The sequence below is a fragment of the Zonotrichia leucophrys genome, chromosome 2 (genome assembly GCF_028769735.1).
Source record: "Zonotrichia leucophrys gambelii isolate GWCS_2022_RI chromosome 2, RI_Zleu_2.0, whole genome shotgun sequence".
In the NCBI taxonomy this organism is placed as follows: Eukaryota; Metazoa; Chordata; class Aves; order Passeriformes; family Passerellidae; genus Zonotrichia; species Zonotrichia leucophrys.
In genome coordinates, this window is record NC_088171.1 from 19,900,447 (window position 1) to 19,916,952 (window position 16,506).

Consider the following 16,506-nt stretch of genomic DNA (forward strand, 5'->3'; position numbering starts at 1 on the left):
AGACCTTTGAGGAAGTGGAAGATAAGTGAGTTTTGACACTTCAGGAACTCCAAACTTACACCCTCTTGTAACTTAGTACCCGCTCAACTCACTACTGACTGAGGAATACTGAGGAATAGTTCACTGAAATGCGTTTTAAAATCCCTGCTTTGAGTCCTTTTGGCATTGTAATTCTCGATTATATAGCCCAGACTACACTCTGCAGTGATAATTAGGCATTAAATGCTAACAGGATTATTATGGAGATTTCTCCTGACAGCCATTTAGCACCTAATTAGGTGTTAAGGCCATAAATTTAGGTTTCTCAGCAGCATTTAGGGCCCTAATAAATTCTTTTAAAGTTTGGAATTGTGGCCTTATCTTCACAACTGTGCATCACTGGTGATGTAGTCAAGCTGCCTTTCAGGAGACAGCAGCAGTATGTCCTTTGCCATGGTGCTCCAAGGAAGAGTGAGCATTCTTCTGAGTGAGCAAAACCTCTCTATTTTTGAGCAAAAACCTCTCTATTTTTCCAATTTTTTTGTTAGTTTAATAAAACATTTAATCTCTTCACCAGTCTTTTCCCATTTAAGGGAGATCTATAAGATGGCTCTAAGCAAAATTCATTTACTGCTTTATACCAGATATAGACTTGCTACCATTTTTCTTAAATTGACCCTCTTCTGAAATAAATTGTTTAAAGGGCTAACTGCTGCTGAATTTGTTGTAATAGCATATTTTTCACTGCTTTTTAGAGTTGGTTTCAAGGCTCAGCAGAGAGATCAGTTGAAATAGTTGGAAAAAATAAGATTCTGAAAGGCAGAGAGCCTTTTGATGGCTAGTTGTCTACTTTATGGATATTTAAGGATTTTTGGCAGTGATAGGAGCCAAGAAACTATTCACTGTCATGTAGTGCATTAAAAATGATCCTTTTTTAAATTGAGTTCCATGTGCACTTGGAAGACATTAAGGGACCACTAGGAGAGCACATACCTCTGGTTGAAAACTGCCCTTGGTCACAGCCTGTAGGTCAGCAAAACTACAAGGCATGGCAGGGATCAAGAATATAGCACAGGGCTCAGATACAGTTCAGGGTAGACTTGTCAGGAAAGGTGGTCTCCAATGGTCTCCAGTGTTTAAACAGGAGCTGATTTCTCTGCCCTGTTTAATTTGGACTACCAATGAAAGAGCCAAGACTAAAAGTAGATTTTTAGCATGGGAATAGTAATGATCAGTTACCCTATAGAGTCTGGATTAAATAATTCCACATTTCCAACATGTGACAAATGGTTTGCTCACTCCATGTGGAAGAATCTCCACCTTTTTACAAAATAGTTTTATTAAAAACACTCAAACCCCCATATATATGATATGAACTAAAACTAATTCAGAGCTGTTTTTTGAGCAAAGAAGTTTACTGTCTTTTAAGAGGCTCAGACAACAGTTCTAGGCATGAACTCACACATTGACTGTTTTGCCTTTTTTCGTTTTAAGTTATTGTACCAGAAAAATTCAGCTACATATGGTAACCTAGCAAAAATTACCAGAAGGGAAATCGGATATTATCAGTGATGCTTGAACTGCTTTTGACTTGTGTTAAGAGGCAGGGTAAGGAAAGAAAGTACTCTTGGGAATTGGGAATTTTAAAATGAGGTAGTTTTATTCTGCTGTTCAGATACAAGGGGACACTGTTCTTCCTGAGTTTGAAAATTGACTTTGAATTCCAGTAAATGATGGCATTTTATTGGTTGTGAGTGAAAACAAATGCTCTATTTAGAAAAATAGAGGAAAAGGCTGAAAGCTTGTCTCATAGTGGGCAGGGTTGTGGAGAAATTTCTCTTAGCTAATGATGGGACTTTTTGTGCAAAATTTTCTCTGAATATGAAAATATATGTATTCATAAACATTATTTTTACAGAATTTAAAAAATCTTGTCTTTCCTTTAGGTAATAATGCATTCATAATTCTTAATTTGGGTAAAATCCTAATGAAATGAAAGACATTCAGTGAGATGGAAAAGTTAATGGCCTGGATGAAGACTGTGTTCCTTCTTGTAGTGAAGGCACAGGAGAAGCTATTTGTGAATCATGCAAATAGGGAGCAGAAGCAGAGCTAGCCTGGCTAGATGTAATGAACTGTTACTAGTGAATTAATGAAACAACAGTTAGAATATTTCAGTATGCAGTGGATGGCTTGAAATCTGTTTGTTTGAAGCCATAGGACAATGTGAGTTAACAAAATAATTATCTTGCTGCTCAGAACAAGGGCCTGTATTCACTGTATATGTGACAGGGTGTAGAAGGGGATACTGTTTCATTTTTGACAGGTGATTTCTCTCTCTGCTTTGCTCCCTCTATTTTTTTTTTCCTTCTCTTTTCTTTGTGCAAAGAGAAGGAATCAAGGAATCTCAGGTTTATACTTGAGGGTTTACAGTCTTGTTTTCTTTCCTTCAACAGAGAACATACAGAGCTATGTATGACTACAGCGCTCAAGATGAAGATGAAGTTTCCTTCAGGGATGGTGATTATATCATCAATGTGCAACCAATTGATGATGGCTGGATGTATGGTACTGTTCAGAGAACTGGGAAAACAGGAATGCTTCCAGCAAATTATATTGAGTTTGTTAACTAATTTTTGTCTCTTGTCCTTTGAGCTTTATTATGATTTACTTAAAATCTAACCTTTTAGAAAAAAAAAATTCAGAAGAATCTTTTAAGAGTTCATGATCATTACTTTATCACTGCTATAACAGTTTGCATTCTCACTCAGAATCCATTTTAGAGTCCTTTAAAGAAATGATAAAAAATCCACAAGAAGCTCAGAGCTTTGAAAACAGCATTGCTTATAATAGTGCTCTCTCAAAGTGACAAAACAAATATGGAAGCCTGGTGCTGCCAGTCCTATAAAAACTTTGGTCAATTAACTATAAAGAGGTAATGCCTTTTCCTTACACCTCAAAGATGTTATAACCATAAAACTGATTCACTTCTTATGGCACTCTGAAGTCACAGGAGGTTAACACACTGAGTTTGAACACATCTTCAAATTATTAGAGAAACGTTTAATGTTGAAGCCGTTAGCTTCCTAATAAAAATTAATATGTTGAGTAGATAATTCAGTCATTTGAAATAAAGACTAGTAACATGCTAGTAAAAAAAATCCAATAAAACTCCCTACTGCCCAGCAGCCTTACAGTCAATATGTCCATTCTGACAACAAAAATTTCCTGACTCTTGCATATCCACATTTATTCTTGGATTACCCATTTTTTCTTATTTCCAAGTGATCTATTAGCTTTGCTTTCATCATAATCCATCAATTAAATCCAGGTCTAGATTCCTGGTTCTTCAGTATCTTTTCTGCAGGAGTTCCCTTGCAAAGACTATCTAAAATAGAAAACCTGACAGCTCTTCTGTTTCCTTGTAACAATACTTAACATTTAAATAGAAACTCTCATTAGGGCAACGTACAACCAGTGCTCCATGTTAGCTCCTTGACCTTCACCTGTAGTGCTGTAAATAAATTCCCTGTGCAGCCCCCAGAGCCTGCAGTCACATCCCCCTCTCACCACAGGTAACTTGCTTTATGGCTGCTTTGCTGATGAGCTGATGTCCCTCCCCTGCTGCAGAAACATTTGTGCCTCCATCGAGCAGTGGAGGAGAGCTCTGGTTCTTGTAGTGCATTTCAGATCAATGGCCTGTTGCTTCGGTTTGCTCCCAAATTCCTGGTGATCCAACAGTGGGTTGTACGCTTGCCAAATGATTAATGATGGAGAAGAATTATGTTCTCTTTTAGTGACTTAATCTTTCTCATAACTGACATCGAAAGGAAAGCTAACTAAGCAAAATCCAACATGCCCTATGCCATTATGTTTCAGTTTAGCCATCTGTGGAAAACAGTAAGAATATTCTGCTGACAAACCTTCCCATGTGCTATTTGATGTCTCTTAACTTACAGCCAGAACTGAGAGATCCAGGTCTCAGCCTGTGAAGCTGGGAGAGGATCTAACAGCTGGTGACACAGTGGATCAGGATGAGGGATTTTGTCAGCAGGCTTGGGTCACAGGCAACTTGTTTTTGCTTTGACTGGGTGCTGCATTCCCTCACAGGGAGAAATCGTGGAAGGAAGGACAAAAGAGTTAAAGATTCATGTGAGAAATTATTTATGTGGATGCAGAAATATGTAAGGAAAAAAATGTTTTTCTGATAAAATAATTTGTGGAGTTCAGCCATGTGCTGAGGAAGTTAACTTTGGAGTAGCCCTCAGAATATTGAGTCTGCACTGGCTTCTTTCATTTCTAAAATTTTTAAATTAGAATTATATATAGAACTTTTAGACAATTTTGTACTTCTCATCTCACATAGCAGGAAACCCTGCAATAACTATTTAAAAATTAAATAAGGAAGGCAGTATGGATTTATTATGTCAACTGAAAGTTGTCAGTGCAAATCCCTGTAAATTCTATTTTTGCATACTGTTTTTGCATACAATTTCCAAAGAATTGGTAAGCTTATGCAATTTTATTTTGGTTCTTGCTAACACAGAGATGATACCAGCTGCCAAGCAGAATGAAATGACTGCATTAAAAAAGAAATTTAAAAATGTCCATGACTGTGTAATTACCTGTGCTTTCTTGTCAGCAGCGTAATTTCAAGGCTAAAGCGGCCCAGGAGTATCCAACTTCAATAAATGTGTTTTGAAAGTAGAATTCCTTGACTGTAAATATGTAATTCATATAGTTGACTGCTGTGATTTAAAATTCTTACAAGTTTTGCATAAGGAGCTGCTCTTGCAGCAGACCCTTGTGCATTACTGGTGACACCCACGTGACACCCACATGAGAGCATCAAGTCAAATGATTTTTTTAAAGCTGATGTGGTATGCTGAGCTAGAAGCTCTGAAACGAGCAGTTGGTTTCTGTGCTGGTTTTCATCACTGACCATCAACAGCGAGGAGAGGAATTCCATCTTCTGCTGGCTGGCAAATTTTTCAGATGATGCCTGAGGCACAGCTGGCTGTCACTTGCTGCTGTGCTGCTCTATTAGCTGTGCAATGCTGACAACAATAAAAACAGGGTGTCAGTTTGCTAACCAAATATGAATAAAAAACAAATATAGAGAATTTCTATATGGCATCAAGTTGCAATTCTTAGTGACTTATGAAACAGAGTCTCCACCTATAAATACACAGTCATTCTTCCTAAATGGGGAGCAGCTTACAGTGTTGAATACTTTATGTATAGAAGTAAATCAGGAAATGAGCATTTGGTGACATTAGAGAGCTATGTTATGCTGAACAATAGAGATTAAATTTCCTTTATGAATTTTGAATATTCATTAGCCTGGCAGAGCAGCTAAAGCAATTTGCAAAAAATAAAAGGTCAAGAAAACAAAACAGTATGTGAATTGTATTTCTCTTGAAATGGTATGTCAGCAGAATTATTAAGATCTGGTTTAAGTTACTTATTCTTGTAGTCAACTTTTTTATCATCTATGCTTAGAAAATCATATTTCTATGGAATGGTTCCTGCTTTTTGATATAAAACAAACTTTAGTGTGATTTTGCAGCTTTGTTCTAAGCAATGCAATCAAAGGCCCAAAATTATCAGAATGCAATTATATATATACTTTTTTCTTATAAGAACTAAAATTTGTAAGGCAAAGAGAGTAAGTCATGAACTAAATTGTGCCAGCACACGTTTTTCAAAGCATATGTTGGAGACTGTTACATGCAGTGTGATATAGGGGTGAAAAGATGCTACATGCTGTCTTGTCACCTTTAAAGTTTATATTCATTTTTAGCACAGCATGATCCCCTCGCTGTTCTTTCTTCCTGTAGTCAACATTTTTCTGGGGAAAGGAAAGGGCTTTTAAGGACTTGAATTTCTCAAGCTGTTCCAAAGTTCAGGTTGGAAGTCCACATGTTCCCATTTTAGAAATAAAAATTCTATTGAGAATGCTGTAATTCTTGCTAACACGAGTATAAATGTAGAAAACAACATAGAGCATATTCATGCATACATACAAGAACAAATGGGTGCCTTGCTTTTCATTACTCTTTCTTGCTTGGCTAGCTTCATTTTTTAAACAAAGCTACGTACAGGTACTGCAGTTGTAATTTTTCATTATGGAACATTAGCATTTAGTCTTGATGAAACAGGGTTTTCTTGATTACATTTGACATACAATAAACTACTTCAGCCGACTGGGATTTGACAGAGAATCACCTCCCATGGATTATGTTTTTGACAAATGTGTCCCTGCCAAGTGTTTCTTGGGGACGTGGAAGGTCTCCAATACCTGGGAAAGGTAATAATTCTAGTTTTTATTGTACAGTGACTGCATGTCATCTTGTACGATGAAAAAAAATTACAAATACAGAGGTCTTTGGCAGAAGATGGTACAGGGTATAAAATCATAGATTTTTATTAAGTTAATTAACACTCCACTTAAAATATAGAATATGCTTTAGTTAGTAATTGTTTAAATAATATACTGAAACAGACAGAAGATGCTGTTGAAAGAAGTCCTCCAAACGGATGTGCTGGCAAATGCAAAGTACTAGTGAGCTGTAGAAGATTAAACCATTTTGCAATGCTTTAGTGATTTTCTCCAGCTTTATGCCATAGGAACCCCATCTCTCCTTTGGAAAGAAAACCTGAAAGCTCTATTTCCTAAACTGCCTGCACTACAACAGTATATTCAAAGGAATTTCATATGCTTCTTGTGTCTGATAAATAGAATTTGCATATTGTACTTCAGTTGTAATCCAGTTGTTGTTGACATTTGTTTAATTATTATTATTTTAGGGGGGAAAATAAGCTATACTGTAGCATTTCAATTGTGTATTTAATATTACTATTAGAAATTGCTAGACCATTGGAAGACAGCAATGACTGTATTGACATTGATTAGCATGATGTGGAAAATCTCTCAGCTGTTGGTTTTTGCAGTGTGATATAAAAAGCAAAAATGAACCGCTGTGCAGTTTGGCTTATGTTTGCTTTAAAGTGTGTAAAGTTTTAGTTATTTTGCAAAACTGTACTGTATTTGAGGGTATACAGTTATGAAGGTAACAATTGTTTTTTCAAAGGACAGATAAACTTACTCTTGGATCATATGATGTATCATCTTAATTTGGCTTTTGTTATGCAGAAAGTTAACACCAGCTATTAAAATATATTTTAGTAGAAATGCTTTAATTCCTGTTTCTTCCTCTACACTGTGAATATTTAAGCTTTGGTGGACTAGAGCAACATCATGCTGCCCAAAGTACTAACCTATGCAACCTAGTTCACATTTTAGTTGATGTCACAGTGGATGTAACATAACAATTTATTTTGCATAACGTTAAACTTCATTCAAATAAAATATTAAACCCAGCACCATGTATGTATTATATTAATAAACAACACTCTGTAAAGCTACCACACTCATTAGTATAAGCTCTCAAAGAGGGATATTTCTTTATCTAAGGAAGCTTTGAATTTTCAGTCTTTAGTAGAATATTTAGCATTATTCATCAAACTTGAACCCAGAAAACAGTTTCTTAAACCACTGTTTTATTTCAGACATGCCCCCTCCTTAAAAGGTTTGCCTTTTTCAGTTTGCATTTGTAACCCTTCAACAGAACACCAAGTTACATTCCATGACCCTTGGTTTGTTTAAAGAAGCAAATAGAGTAAGTGAAGGAGGTCCACTGTTTTAATTGATACTGGTTTGCTTGTCTTTGAATGGGAATTTGGTTAGGTGTGCTCTCAGTGCAACGCTAATAAAAAAGATTGCATTGCTGGCTTCTTTAAGACAATTTTATATACAAATGTCATCTTTATTCATTGACACAACTAAATTATTTTTAAAACATTGTAAGAAAGTTTAAGTTAAAATAAATTCTAGAAGTATTTTGGAACTGCTCTGCCTGTAGTTGAAGAAGATTATTATGCCTAGGGACATGTTTTATTTATTTGAGTGTTAAATGTATGCTACAGTGGACTGCATTAGAATTTTTATATTCTTGTCAAGTGTTGGTTTGAAGAAGGTTGTTAACAATGTATGAGGACAAATGGCAGCCACAAATGGAGCTGATTAGTTCCTCCTAGGTAAGTGGCATGCAGTTGCTACCACTCTAATTCCTACTTAAGAAATGTGTTAGCTTTTCATATGAAATTTAATTGCTTACAGAGTTGTGATTCCACTTTCTGTAGTGCTTTTATATGTTGAAATGCTGCCAGTGTACAAATATCCAATCTCTATGTATACTGTAGCAAACAGCAGTTTTTCAATAAGATCAAGATTTAAGAGCTGCCAAAATGGACCTTAAGCACTTGGAATGTATTTTATTTGAAAAACCCTCCATAATTTGCTGGAGGTACTGAAGTACTTTCCTGTCTTAGTGGTCCCATAGAATATAATTATCAAAAGTATCTGTGTACTGGTGCATGAAATTCTCATGGAAACCCTCCATAGTGTGGATTGGAAAACTCAAGAGTTTCTAGCTATCAATGCTTTTAGGTTGCCTCTGTCTCAGAATTGGGCTCTCGATTTTCTTTGGTATGTTAATTAGCAAGGATAAGATAATGTGCCATGGAATTCTCTGTATTGAGGGATTAGCTGCCCAGTGCATGACCACCACCTTCTCTCCCTTCTCTCACTCACCACCAAGTCCAACCATGTTTCCAATACTGTTTTGCTGTGACTACCTCTCATCTTTCCATGAAGCTACCTGTGGGACACATTAAATTGATATCACCAAATGAGCCAGACTTTTTTTTCTTCCAAATGATTTATCATCATTTTTTCGGTAATTCTGTTTATTGCACAAACGTGAAAACAGTAATGTTGGCATAAGGAAAGAAGTAGTATGAAAAGGGTGGAAGACATGGCTGAAGTCACAGATTTCTTAGATTTTGCTGCAGAGGTTAATACAAGTCAACCATATGACTGAGGGCACCATCTGAACAACTAACCTGCAAGCTGAGCAGTGGTCTGTGGATGTGCTTGGCCTGTCTGTGTGTGTGTGTTTGTGCTGTAACATCAGAAATACTCTACGGTAGTGTGCAGATGCATCCTCCAGTTTTTGAGCAATTAGTTGGAATCCCAAGTGCAGTGCACCAACTGGCATATGGCATTTATAAAGACAAATTTATCCTTTGAGAAAATGAGACCACAGTACAGAGGAAACAATGTCAATGGGTTTGACCTATGTATTTTTGTGCTCACCAGTAAGGAAATCCTTTGTGTGCACTCAGAAGAGTAAGCCCCATAGCACTGCTGCAAGCTCCAAACTCTGAACTGTGTTTAGTACCAGAAGGAGATGATGTGCCACAGAGCTCACCTGTTCCACAGATTTGATACTGCACGAGATGCTACGTGCTGGGCATTGTGCTTAACAATGACAGCAGAAACTGGAGATTCATATTTATGCACTACATCCTGAAAAGATCCTAAGAAGTCCTTGATTTTACATACTTTAGCTTTGGTTTCTTTCTCACTTGCCTGCTGTTGATAAAGTCTACATGTAGAGAGGCCTATTCTCATGCTGGCTTGTGGCTTAGGCCACTTGTGTCTACAAAGGCAGATCTGCAGGTATTAACATCTGTATCTTAAAATATTGCTTGATGCATAAATATTCAGTTTCAATGTTTTCACAAACAACTGTCAGGTTTTGTGATTGTTCTTTGATTCAAACTGTAATTTTTCTATGGTTTTCCTCCTCCTCCATCTTTCTTCTCTTGATATGCTTATAGCCTGTGTTGTTTATACAGCAGCATTTCCAGGACCCAAGGAAGATATTTTTAAGAAGATTCTTAAGGCACTGAGAAGACTTTAAATTGCTTGGAAAATGCTGGTGTTATCTCCCCATTAAATTCTTCCTTCGAAGCAGTTGTATACTGGCTTTGCTGTCCTTTGCGTTTTGCCTCCTCTTCCTTCAGTCAAGCTCTGAGGTCTCTGTCATTGAACCAGATGGGCTTGGGGCCACTCCAGGCAGGCCTTCAGACCACTCTCTAGCCTCTGCAGTTTCTGCATTCAGATTTGGAACTTCAGTGTGGCTCACCTACCTGTTCTCCTGTCAAGACCTTTGAGTAGAGCTCAAAGAATATTAACCTGTGCCATTAACCCAAGCAGTGTTACATTTCTGCAGGCTCAGCGATGAGCAGTTCTCTCTGAAGATTCATCTTGACTGTGTTTTCCCCAGCTTTCCTTGCCTGTGGGCACCTGTGGCTGCTTCTTTAATAGGCTGCTGATTTCAGAAAAGAGGGAGATTGCATTTTTTGCTGTCTTATCAATACCTAAATCAGTTCTTCTTCATTCTCTTCTTCAAAGGATTAGCGTGTTTTTTATGTTATCCCTGATTTTGGGTTGAACTCTTGATTCAGAAGTCATTCTGTGTCCCTCAGTGTTAGAGTGAATGGCTCATACCCTGTCAATGCAGTCTGTTGCTCACTGTGGAAGCTGTGTTGGATAGGCACTATCCTCCTCACCAGAACCTTTCTGTTCCTAGCGCTGCTTGTTTTGTATTCATCAGATGGGATCTCTGTGAGATGTGACTATCTGTACCAAGCCCCAGCCTTTCTATAAATAAATATGTCATTATAAAATAAACACTTTTTCTGACTTGCAGCTCCTCTGACTCAAGATGACATTGACATCCTCCAATTTTGTTGCTTGTACCGACATTAGGAAATATGCATCTAAAATGCGTTAGATGAATTATGCTCTAAGGGACTGTTTGGGCAGCCCTTGATGACTGCAGCTATTATACAGTTGTGGATATCTCAAGTTAAATGGGATAAGTGGCAGATCAGGTCTTGCTGGCAAGTGGTTTAAATGAGAAACAAGTTTATGTGTTTATATGAGTGACCTAGATATTCAAGAGACTGTCGTTTTCATTTCTACTCCAGCAGTTCAAAACAAACACAAGAATTAGATGACAATTATTCATGGTTAATTAGTTAGCTGTGCAGCTTAAACAATTCCTTGATCAATACGGAAATAAAGTTGATCAGAAAGTTTTGGCAAACCACATGCAAGGTGGAGCTAGGCATTTGTTTGGTGAAGCATGACATTCAGCATGCTTACATTTCTAACCACTATTTTCTCTTTTTCTAAATTTATTAAAAATAGTGAGAAAGATCTGCCCCTTACAGCATGACTAGCATGCTGTTAGAGAAATTAATCATCAATTGAAGAATAGATTCAAGGGTGTTGTAATGCCTTGGAAGACAATTTTTTGCACTTATGCTTTCAAATCTTAAAGTTACCAAAATATTAACTGTGCTCTCTTGCGTTTTTTCACCCCTTAAATCCCATAAAAATGGTTTTGCTCTGCTCTATGCTCAGCATTGCATCCCCTGCAGCAGTTACCTTTGTGAGATGGGAAAAAGACCACAAACATTGCAGTGCTTCAAGTAACTTTCTCCTCCTATGATTTTTTCATTGCTATGCTAAGTAACATCTGCAAAATATCCTTCATTCCAAGGCTCTTTATTTCACCCTAAAGAAACACATTGCACAAATGACACACTCCGTGTTCAAATGCCACTGGTCATGATGCTCTGTTGCACATCTGTGGTTATTATGAGAGGGAGGAGTTGTGCTACAATGGCAACAGCGAAAATCTTGATATCAGCGCAAGCATCTAGCAAAGACTCCTCTGAGATCTTTCTCAACTTGTCACTCCTTTGAAAATAGTAGCCATCACTAGAGTACCAGTGCTCTGTGAGATTAGTAACTATAACTTTGCAACTTGGTTTATTGGAAATGCTATAAAGTCAACACAGGTGCAGCTGTTTGGACAGGTTGGTTTTAAATGCTGATCTGACTTGTTGCTGCTTGTGTTTTTGTTGGTATTGTTTTTATTTCAGCTTATGGTATGATTAAGCCAGAAGGACACGTTAGGTCCTCTAATTTGAGGGCTTTCTGCCATTCTACAGATGCATGCTTTCTTATTTTAGGCCTTCTTTTTCCCAGCACTTTCTCAGAGATCAAGAATATGAACAGGACTTACTCAGCCTCCTACAAGAAGGCCATGTAATCTGAACTACTGCAAAATGAGTCCAAACAAGGACACGGGTGCTGGCCACAATCAAATTATTTCTCCTACAAGTTGATCCATGAAGCACACACACTCTTGTGCCCCCCCAGTTTTTCCTTCTCTAAGTACTGCTGATCTAGTGACCATAGATTTTAGAGTTTATTGAATCACTTTTTGAGGGAATTAAAGAAGAAGAGGTTTTTTGCATATTATTGCAACATGCAATGATCACCATCATAGGGACTTTACAACTGGATCAGAACTTCACAGCTGAATAAGGTAGGTGGAACAAGATTACTTAGTCTGTGCTTTAGTGTATTTAAAAAGCTTTTTTTCATTTAAATTCTGTACAAATATGCAGTGAAGGGTTCTGTGCAGGATGAAACAGCTTTATATAGCTTCAGAAAGCAATGGTGTGAAACCATGGATCATATCAGAATAAATGGACCTTGTTTCTTAGTCCAGACTTGCTTCCAAGGCCTTACAGACTTTTCCAGGTATTTTTATCTGCTCTATTTCTTGTCTGTATCATGCCATGTGTTCAGCTGGGGCAAAAACAAGGTTGAAGAGGCAGATTTCATAATATATTTAGATTCAGAACCAGGAAAATGAGATACAAGTGGGTTTTTCAAATTACAGCTGAAATCTGAGTCTGATTAAAGAGTGATGTTGGAAATTTCACTGAACATTTTAACACTCCAGTGTGCTCTATGAAATCAGTCATCATTCTTTAATGAATTTAATGTAAATAGTGAAATGCTTACTGAATTTGGGATTATAAGATCTTGTTTGCACTTAAACCAAGTATCAAACAACTAGGCTAGAGCTATGCTGACTTTTAATCCATCTCTTTAGTTTAAGGACTATTTAATTAAGTTATGTGAAATGGGACATCATCTGTGAAATGGATATCAGTTCTGAGTTCTTGGGCAAGATACTTATTCAAAATTGCTTTGCTGGTCAAAACAAACAAATTCTGGATGAGGACTTGAGTTGCTGGATGACTAAATCAGTCATGCTCTGAAAGATCATATCTTTTTGATTTTTTTATGATAGTATCTGAGATACACCCTCTCAGCAAAGAGTTCAGGGCTGTTAACATGAGTGGGCATTGATGAGTGCCTGTGCCATCCTCAGTGAGGGCATTCAGCTTGGAGATATTTAAGACCTTGTTTTGGCTTCAGCATTTTCTACCTGCTGTCAAGAAAATTTGAAGGGATGATATATAGCACATAGCTTTGACTCAATACATCCTGCGTGGCTAAACACATCATGGGACATATTTACATGATGTTGTGTGGAATGGGAATGCTCATGTTGGCCTTGAACAGATAGGAAATCCTCAAGCAGAAATGGGATGCCTGGAAAAAGTGAGGGCAAAATCCTAATTTTGTTCCATCTTTGTTAAGGGCTTGGTTCTCCTCACAAAGCACTGAGGGAGTAACATTTTGCCACTGATGTGCTGGTGTTACCTCACCTCTACTGCATAAGCAGGTCTCGAGTCCAAACCTTCTCAGGGCAACTCACTCTGGTGAGAGCACCTTCTGCAAAATGTGCAGCTCAGCCCTGCCATTTAGCATGGACTCAGTGCCCACAGATTTCTGAGGCTTTTTTTTTTATTATTTATTTATTTTTTAATGTGAGTTGTTCTTTCTACTTTAATGCATATTTTGTCTCAACCATAGCTGTGGCAGGAGGGACACAGGGACACGCTACCTTGGAGGTGGGAGTGCAGCAGTGGAGGCTGTGTGGCCAGTGTGCCAGGAGGGAATACAGACCCAGGGGAGGCAGGAGGAGCAGCTGAGCCAGAGGTACCCCAGCGGTGCCAGGGCTGTGATGGATTGCATTAGCTGGCACCTGAGCCACTCACTCCTGCACACAGCCCGTAGGAAGGGGCCGTTGATATTCAAGCACTATTTCTCATAGGTGGATATATGAGTGCTTGTGATTAATATTTTTCACATTCTCCAGTCCAACTACAAAGCCTGGAGGAACAGAAGAAACATTCCTGAATTCAGGGTTTTTCTTCAAATCAAATTATGCTCAAAAGCATTTAATGCCTCCCTTGACCAACCATTTTCCAGGTTTTTGTCATGAAAACCAGACTTCATAGTTTATTTTCTTTCTTGTTGCAGTGCAGAACAAGCTTCTCATGTTTCTTTTTTTATCTGGGCAATTTTCTGCTGTGATGAAAGCGAAGGCCTCTTTGCGTGGTGCAGTGAAGACATTCAGGAACTACCACTGGCCACTGTAATTTGCTGCAATCCTACTGAGATACATATGATTGATAGCTATGAATCTATTCCCATTTTTCTAAATCTCTACATTTTTAGAAGAAAAATGTCCAATAGCTGAGATGGAGATATAAGGCAATATCTCTTTTTGTTCTGTCGTACACTGAAAAAGAAGATGAGGAGCAAAATACCTGCTTGTGAGGTTTTAATGCAGCCCTTCAGGGCTGGGTGAACTGTAGTTTATTGGCAAGAGAAAAAGCAGTCAAGTAAAACTGGCACAAGGGGGCAGGTGTGCACCACTGAAGATTCTTCATAGTTTGTATTTCTGAATGATAGCAATTAGCTGCAGGACACAGAATGGTAGCTGTCTTGTTATGGGCATAAAGGGCTATTTTAATTGTGTTGTAAGAAGAAATGTGCTGTATATTTAATTAGAATGAAACCACACATTTCTACATAAAATCAAAAGGGCTTAACAAAATAAATGGTTTGCAAAATTTGATTTCCAGTATGGATCAATAGCAGAGACAACTAGGGAACACAGATATGTTTCACTAATTCTTTTTACTGGATCAGATGAGATGAGCCATTCAATTATCATAATTCAAGACTTGAAATTTACACATATTGGGACCATATTGTTGCCATGCTTAAAGGTGTCCTCGCACTCAAATTTTCAGATGTGCTCCCCGAACAGTGATAATTACAGTGGTGGTACATATGGTAGAGTCTTAGGAGTTCATAGAGTTAAAAATGTGTACAGAATGCTATATACAACTGCACAAAGAAAGCCAGTGCAGGAGGCACAGTCAAAGAAGAGCTGCAGAAAGAGATGCTATAGCAGCAGAAGTTTCATTATGCTCTTAAGACAAATTAGTTTGCTGTAGAGACAACTACTCATGCAGTGGCAGCATTTTCCTCCCCAAGCCTCCCCTTGCAGTGGCATATTCTGCATCTTTATTACTTGATCTGTTCCACATTTCATCCACAGTGAAGCAATATTTTTTATACTTTTTTATATTAAAAACAAAACTCAAGTGCTAGAGATAAAGGCAGTAAATTTATTTAATGTGATACCATTAAAATTACTTTCTATTGCTGTCTGGACTTGGACTAACATAGCCTTTGTTACTCCAGCAGTGCCAACTTCATAACTGTCTTCTACTTAGAGACATCTGAAACTTTTCAATACACAAGACAGGAGGATGAAGCTTTGCAAGAATAGGTGTTTCAGGAGACCTTCACTGTGGCTGAGCTGAAATGAATGGAATTAATATAAGAAAATAAGCTATTAAAACATATACATGTATAGAGTAGGAATTTTCAATTTTGTGTCATCTTTGGGACTTTATTTTTCTGTGGAAGAAAAAGACACTCAATACTGCTAAAAATCTGACTGTTTTATTGTTGTAATACTATTGTGTCAGTAGATGATTAATACTTGCCTCAAAGCAGTGGGGGCTCAGTTCAGCTGCAGACAATGCAAGGTTGAGTAGCTGATGCTTCCCTGCTGCCTTTCATATATCCAGGCACATTTCTCACCTCAGTTGGATTGCTCCAGGTCAAAAATGAGCATGCTTCTTTCCAAACTGTTGACATCTGACTGTCAGAAGCATCCCTGCCTTATGTTCCCTAAATATTTGATTTCTTCATTTTACCTACCTGTATTATGGACATGGTAAAGCAGTTCCTTTGCCTTTATATAGGCACTTTCTGCATGAGCATAGGTTGAATCTCTTCCACAGTTGCCAAATGCATTATTTTCTTAAAAATTTATTCATTCATATACCAGTTGCAAATTATTTAGTTCTTTGATTTTACTCTATTTTTTCTTTGTTTCTCTCATTCTCTAAATTGTGTGCAAGGATTAAGAAAGCTTCAGCAGAGGCAGTGAAAGGGGGACAATCCACTTCTGCAGGGCTAGCTGAGGTCCATGACTGCCATGGAAATAAGAACCAGGGCAGCATCTCCTTCATCAGGCACTACCAAGGACTTAACTTTTGCTCCTCCTGGGCCTTTTTTTGGAAACCTGCTGCTCATAGCTCCCTGATGATGATCAGAGCATTTGGGATGACAGTGTACTCAAACCCAGGCCAGTGTGGGAGTCTAGCTGTGGCCGTGTGGTGTCACCTCTCTCAGTAGAACAAAGACTGGCTCCAGACCTTGGGAATAGGCCTCTTCCTCCCCACTTTCTGTGCAGCACCATGCAGGCTCCTCTCCTTTGTTTTAGAGTGGTCACTGGGTGGTTGGTGGCCATG

At 38.0% G+C, this 16,506-nt stretch overlaps 1 protein-coding gene across 2 annotated transcripts in view; it reads left to right on the top strand.

Annotated features, from left to right (window-relative positions):
• Positions 1-7,362, top strand: part of LOC135443674 (LIM zinc-binding domain-containing Nebulette) — a 247,650-nt gene extending 240,288 nt beyond the window's left edge. For both annotated transcript variants that reach the window (XM_064704156.1, XM_064704155.1), the window contains one exon: positions 2,436-7,362. In XM_064704156.1, coding sequence (XP_064560226.1) covers positions 2,436-2,612 — 177 coding nt within the window. In that variant the 3' untranslated portion in view covers positions 2,613-7,362. The remainder of the gene's footprint in view (positions 1-2,435) is intronic.
• The last annotated feature ends 9,144 nt before the right edge of the window (positions 7,363-16,506 follow it).